At 40.6% G+C, this 7450-nt stretch overlaps 1 protein-coding gene across 1 annotated transcript in view; it reads right to left on the bottom strand.

Annotated features, from left to right (window-relative positions):
• Positions 1-4137: 4137 nt before the first annotated feature.
• The window catches only part of LOC101853857 (putative amine oxidase [copper-containing]), a gene marked incomplete in the record, with an annotated part of 44208 nt that continues 40895 nt past the window's right edge, over positions 4138-7450 (bottom strand). The window contains 2 exon segments of the mRNA XM_005099944.3: positions 4138-5496; positions 6898-7047. Of these exon segments, the coding sequence (XP_005100001.2) occupies positions 5323-5496; positions 6898-7047 (324 nt within the window).

The raw sequence follows: 7450 nt of genomic DNA, 5'->3' as shown, positions 1-7450 counted from the left end.
AGTAAAGTAAGGACTTCTCTGTTGACATCCACCCCTTTGCGCTCATATGACCTTATGCAGTTGCGATCGCCGTAAAACCTCTACTTAAACGAAAAAAGTAAAGTATAGCCCTCCATTAATTTTTTAACTCCTTGACCTAGTATGCATCATCGGGAGGTGACAGTAGGGCTGACCAACTAAAAGAAAACAGATTACTCATACATGTCAGGGATTTACAATACATTTTAAAATGTCCAAAACATTCGTAGTTTGGGTTCCGGTTAATAGATATAATGAGAAAAATTGGGGGGGCTCTCGTGGCCTAGATGTTAAGGTGTATGGCCTCTCATTCGAAGGTCCCGGGTTCGAATCCGGGTAGCGACCGAAAAATTTTCTTCTCTAAAATTGTCTCCTTTCACCTTCTTTCCTGCTCTCTAGCAATGTTCTCTAGTCTGCTTCCATTTCCACTTTCTGCCCCCACCCCCTCACCTCCTTTGCCCCCTCCTCTGGGCTCCTGACTCTTTCTGCAGGCTTTCTACAGCTACTCCTTGGCTCTTTCTTACTGCTGTCTTTCTGCCACTCCCCTGATCTTCTGGTAGGAAAGATCTACACCTAGCCTTCTCGGACAAGGGCGAAAAATCTCGGAGGGCCCGTGTGCAAGTTGTGCACGTTAAAGATCCCTTGGTTGTCTAAAACTAAAATCGATAAGAGTAGGCTTCGGCCGCCATCCGGGTAAAATATTAGTTGTGTCCCGCGCGCTCATATGACCTTATGCAGTTGCGAGCGCCGTAAAACACTTTACAAAAACAAAAAATTAGAAAAATTAAATGAGATATCGGTCGGAGAATGGCAAATTTGATGAGCTATCCGTTCTTTCGGGTTTTGTTTTGTTTCTATTTTGTTTTTGCTTTTGGATTGGCCTTTTGTATTCGTGTTATCTGTGCCCGCCTTTTTGTAAGTGTACCTCCGCGTTGAAGGTCCTTTGGTGGCCCTAAAATCATTAAGAGTATGACTCAGCGGCCAATCGGGCAAAATTCAAAATTAAATTCCTACCAAACTGAAAATGCGTCATGTGTCCGGCGCGCTCATGTGGCCTTTTTCAGTTGCGAACGCCGTAAAACACTTACCAAAATAAAGAAACACACAAACAAACAAACAAAACCTCCAAAACAGAGTGACGACCACAACATTGGCTCAGGAGCAAATTAGGATATTGAACGGAGTACACCGTCGAATAACGTACGTGTGCCTCTTTGGGGTCCAGGGGGCTGGTTTTTAAACCTCTTTCGGTATCTAAGATCTTTCAGATAAAGCAGAAACGATACTTGGGGGGGGGGGGGTGCTAAACCTGAAGGCTATCTCGCTTATTAGAGGATCAAATTTTACCAAATTTCACACATATAGTAAGCATAATAAGGACTCTTAAAATCCGCAATCAAATTTCTAGCATTCGCGTTTGTCGAATCGCGGCCGCCATTTTTGGCATTGTCATATAAGTGCCGAAGAACAGATGTATTACAATAGAGTAACAAACACAAAAAAGAAGGATAAGTGATTGGGACAACAAATGACGTTTGATAAGAAAGATGGAACAGACCACACAGGAGCTCCGGCCAATCACAAACGTAATTAACAAACAAGATAAACACAATAACAACAAAAGAAGACTCAAGACTACAGTATGTATAATATGTCAAGACTGTATATATATTTATTATGTCAATTCCATAATACAAAACACGGAAAACAATAATAATATTGTTATTTCTTTGTCACAACGTTGAAACAAAGCGGCAAACCTTGACATTGATTGGCAATATTCTTGCACAACGCGGACATTGAAACATTGATTAAGATTCCAAGATTGTAAGACACGATTTAAGACACCCCTCGACCCCCCTAACGACGCCCCCAAATCCACTCGATTAATTAAGACACTTCAGAAGGCTGGCTTCCTGGACAACATAGCCTTACCAAGCCAGCACATGCCAAATGAACAACAACATCAAATCTGACAGACTCAGATACTGGATGAAATACCATCCCTGTGTGGGGTTCGAACTCATGCCTTCTGCATGCAGCGGCGAAGAGCCTAACTTAAACTATGACACTACAGACACTGGTTATTGAATCATGGGTTGGTTTCTTCATTTTTTCCCCTGGAATTCTGACAAGTGATAACAATAATACTAATTCTGATAATAATGATCATACTATTGCTACTAATACTACTCATAATAATGCTCATAATACGCGTAATACACTTAATAATAATAATTTTAATAATAATATAATAATAATTATTATGATGATGATGATGATAATAATAAAAATAATATAATAATAATTATCATCATTATTATTATGATGATAATAATAATAATAATAATTCCTTTTATATCATATGTGAGGCAGCGAGGTGGAATCAGGCTCTCGTCAATTTTGGGCATGTAGAGTTATTGGTACATGTATCATCGTAAAGCTTGTTCTCTTGTCTTTATTTGAATGAAAAAAATATCCAGTTATCTTGAATACAAGTCGAGATATTTGCGAAAGAAGGAGGTGGGGGTTCACTTATTTTCAGAGGTAAAATTAGTGAGAAAATGGCGGCCAAAGATTAGTTATTTCCTTAGCCAAAGAGTCCGTGAAAACTGAAAATTTACTTTTTTTGTGCCTTTAATCAACGTTTTTAGAAAAATCCACACAGAAATGAGTTCTTTAATGGGCATGAAAGGTGTTGAGCCAAAAAACGAAAATGTGATAACATTTACAAACCTGCGGAAAAATGCGAGTTTTTTCACTTTGATTATTTTGACGAGAGCCTGATTCCACCACGCTGCTTCACATATCATGTATTCATTCTCTACGGCTATTCTCGAATTATGGGAACAATATCCTGTTGTCATACCTCGTGACCTTCAGGTGTACAGCTACACGAGTATAGCATGGGTCCAACACCCTTTTCAACGCTATGAGGGTATTTAGACTGTGAGTGAAGGGCTTTGGGGGGGGGGAGGGGGCGATCTGCGTTCATCTCCAGTAGGACCCAACTTAGTCAGCAGAAAGCCATTGAAACTTCTCAAACAACCAAGTTCAACAGCGTCCAGACACGGATTTGAACCAGCGCCATCCGATTCCGAGCCCAACGTAAAACAATTAATGTATCTAACGGGGCACTCTCGGCAGAATAAGCACAGTATGTACACAGGACAAACATTTGATAAAGCTAAAGATAGCACACAGATACAAAACTAAACAAACACATAATTGTCATAATTCAAGCAGTCTCCACCAGAAGTACATGTAATTTCTGTTTCTCTTCAGAAGTAGCGTCTAGTCAGTTACTAAAGGCCAAAATGCACGTTTCCTGATCAGTGTGGTTTTTAAAAAAAATCGGGATTAGAATATGATGTTCCCGAAAGGATGCACACAAGACACCAACAACTATGTGGGAAAACGATAATATATCAACATAATGATATCCTCAGACACATTTAAAACTCTCCCAAATGAGAGACCAGGCTAACAATTTGAATTAATGATGGCCTAACAACAGAAGGAAAAAAAAACATCCATCAAAGAGTCATGTGCTTAGAGCAAATTAACCAGGAAGGAATTCAGACACTCAGAAGTCCCTTACTTTAAGTTGTGTAAACTATCCAGAGAAACGAGCAAAAACGTCAACTTATCTCACTGGGGACGCGAACTCTCGCCATTCAGCGATGCTCGAAGAAACGCCGTTTTGAACATTAAAAAAAAAAGGAGTATGATTATTATTATCAATACAGATGTTTCAACAGTGTTATCTTTGTCTCAAACGTAGAAAGATCCATCGGTTGTCCTAAAATCGATATGAGTAGGCTTTTGCCGCAACCCGGGCATAATTCAAAATTAATTGTTTCCAACCTAACTGAACATTCTTAATGTGCCACGATTGCTCATATGGCCGTAAAATACTAGCAAAAAACAACAATTTTAAAAAAGTAAAAGCCAGGTGACACCATGCATACTATTACATTATATATGCAAATGTAATTTCTAGTTCGTGTACAATGGTTTGGCGTGTATTGCTTTTGCTCAGCAGCGGATCAGACATACTACCAGCCACACCGGTACAAAGTTTGAAACACCTTGTACCTTGTTGATCTATTTTTCCTGGTTTATTAAGCGTACAGACACGTTGGCTTTTTTTGGCGTTCATTGGTTTGATTCCTGCTTCAAACTTTACACAACACATCACACTAACGTGTTATAGAAATCGGATGATTCTTGAGCAACTTTTCATCTCAACATTACACACACACACACACACACACACACACACACACACACACACACACACACACACACACATACACACACACTCAGACACGTGCACACACAGACACACACAGAGTTATATACACTCACACGCACTTACAGGTACATACATGCAGACACTCACACGCACACAGGCACACACGCACACACACACACACACACCCGCACACACACACACACACAATTCAACTTCATCCATAATGCCAAACACTCATCTTCTTCTCTCTATCTAATTCCCGTTTCTCCGTGTCTATTCGTGAAATTCAAAAAGCGTGGTACCCTCTAGCACAGAAAATACAACGTCTCGAAGACAAATCCATACCTGTATTGATTCAGCTTGACATTCATTGCCAAAATAAACTACATGTGTCACGACATGGTGGAATCAGGCGCTCGTCACTTTTTGGGCATGTGGAGATAGTGGCATCATCTTAAAGCCTGTACATTACAACAACGTAAAACATTTAATCTGCTACGTGTGCACTAGACAACCTCCAGTCATTAATATTATAAAAACCAACAATCTGCTACATATCATGTTTAGCATTAAAATTTTAAGCTGTCTATCAAAAGTACTCTTACCCAAGAAAAAAAACCCCCGAAACAATCCATCATGTGTGTGCACTTTCCAAAGAAATATTATCAAACAGAGATATTATGTCATGCGATCCAATTTTTTTACCCACATTAATTCAATGCAACAGACAATCTCCCCTGCTTCCGCAGTTTTTGAAAAGGATATCTTAAACTTACACAGATATAAACTGTAAATACGATTCTCTGCCATGTGTGCACAGTCATTAAGGTGTATCGAACAAGAAAACCTGTAATGTGTCCATGGTCTTAGACTACTTACAGATACCACACGTGTGCACATTCTTTAAGACAAATCAACCATCGACACAAACGTATCAATAGTCTTAGAAAAATAACTTGCATTACACATTCTTCATCAAGACGCATCAAACCAACACGTATAACAAAACAGATACAAATAGTACGTTCTATCGTCTGCAGATCTTCCTAAAAGATGCCGCGGAACTCTGTGCTCTCGAGAATGACGTCAGGATCACGCTCCAGCAACTCATCATACTCTTTGGCCACAGGTGGCAGTGAGCACTGGTCCACGGAGTTGCCATTGCGCAGCACGCGCACGCCTTGTTTGGGATCCTTCTTGTTCTTGTGCTCGATCCGGATCTGGAAAAAGAGGAAAATAAAAAGCACAAAGTTAAGAATAGAACGACTTTCAGAGAACTGATGTGTTCATGTTTGTCTTTTGTTGTTGCAGTTTGTTGTTTGTTTGTTGTTTTTTCTTGTTGTCGTTATTGTTGTTGTTGTTGTTTGTTGTTTGTTTCTTGTTGTTTCTTGATGTAATTATTGTTGTTGTTGTTGTTGTTGCTGATGCTGTTGCTGTTGCTTATAGTGTTGCTGTTGCTCTTTGCTGATTGTTTATAGCGTTGTGGTTGTTTGTTATTGTTGTAATTGTTGTTGTTGCTGTTGTTGTTGGTGTTGTTATTTGTTTGTTTGTGTGCGTGTGTACGTGTGAGTGTGTGTGTGTGTGTGTGTGTGTGTGTGTGAGAGAGAGAGAGAAAGAGAGAGAGAGTGAGTGCGCACTATCTTGAATTTTAGTTTAGATATTTGCGACTGAATAAGGTGGGGGTCTCTTGATATTCAGAGGTAAAATTAGGGAGAAAATGGCCGCCAAAGTTTAGTGACTGTCAACGCTTGAGAGTCTTTGGAAACTACCCATTTACATAATCAAAATTTTTCAGTAAAATCCACACCGAAATGTTTTTAAAATAAACATAAAAGGTGTTGAGGCAAAACAAGAAAATTTGATAAACATTCCCCTGAAACAAGAAAAATGCCGGTTACTTTGATTATATTATTTTGACGAGCGCCTGATTTGACCACAATGTCTCACATATAAAGGTAACTCACGTGATATTTGGAGGCTACAGACGGGCACTCGTCAAAGTAGTTGTATGGCAGTAGAAAGAATGATTGCATTTAATATGGTTCTTAATAATATGTCTTTCAATTTGAAGTTGAAACAAATAAATTGACCTTGAATTACATAATATTATCGTTGTCAGAAAGTAGAGTCCAAATGTCCGGTCTAACATAATATCGGGCTATTCTACGGTAACTGACCGGACAATTGGACTATACTTACGTTATCTGTGGTTGGTTGGCAGGTGCTCTGATGTGGTACGCCCCTTCTTTCCTATTCAAACATCTATCGTCCTTATCTCTCCTTTTTGTGTACGTTACTATCTTGTTTTACATCTTTTCTCCGGCGCTTATACGACCTTATTGTGTTTCAAGTGCCGTAAAACTTTTACTAAAACTAATACTAACGTGGTCTAACATAATATCGGGCCATTCCAAGGTAATTGACGCGACAATTGGAGATCCGTGGGTAGTTGGCGGGTACTCTGGTATGGATTGCTCCTTCTTTCCATTCAAACATCTATCGTCCTTATCTCTCCTCCTTTTTTTGTATGTTCTTCTCTTGTTTCACATCTATTCTTCGGTACTTATACGACCTTATTGTGATGCATGTGCTGTAAAATTTTGACTAAAACTAAAACTCACGTGATCTCTGGAGGCGACAGATGGGCACTCGTCAAAGTAGTTGTAGGGCAGTAGGAAGAAGGTGAGGTGGTTGCCCACAGTGGGGGTGAGGGGGATGTCCTCTGTGTGGGGGATGTGGTGCATGCCTTGGGTGATCCAAAACACCAGGTCCTGTAGAGAGAGAGGAGGAGATAGAGGATGAGGGGTGGGAGGAGGGGGAGAGGAGGGTTAGGACGGGTGGGAGAGAGGAGGGTGGAGGAGTTGGAGAGGAAGGAGGAGTTGGATAGGAAGGAGGCGGAAATGAAGGGGTAGGAGAGAGGGGGAGGAGGGGGGTGTCGAGCAATGAAAACAGAGTTGGAAGAGGGAGAAGGAGGGAATGGGGATAGTGGAAAGGGAGTTGAGAGGGGAAAGAGGGGAAAGGAGGGAGGAGGGAACGGGACATGAAGGGAAGAGGAGGGAAGAGGATGGAGAGAGGATGGAGAGAGGATGGGGAGAGGAAGGGAAGAAGGGTGGAGAGGATGGGGAGAAGATGATACTGAAAATGGGATTGGGAGGGACAAGAAGAGAGAGGAGG

This window comes from Aplysia californica, unplaced genomic scaffold (genome assembly GCF_000002075.1).
Source record: "Aplysia californica isolate F4 #8 unplaced genomic scaffold, AplCal3.0 scaffold00230, whole genome shotgun sequence".
Classification (NCBI taxonomy): Eukaryota; Metazoa; Mollusca; class Gastropoda; order Aplysiida; family Aplysiidae; genus Aplysia; species Aplysia californica.
This window is presented reverse-complemented; position numbering and strand designations above follow the sequence as displayed.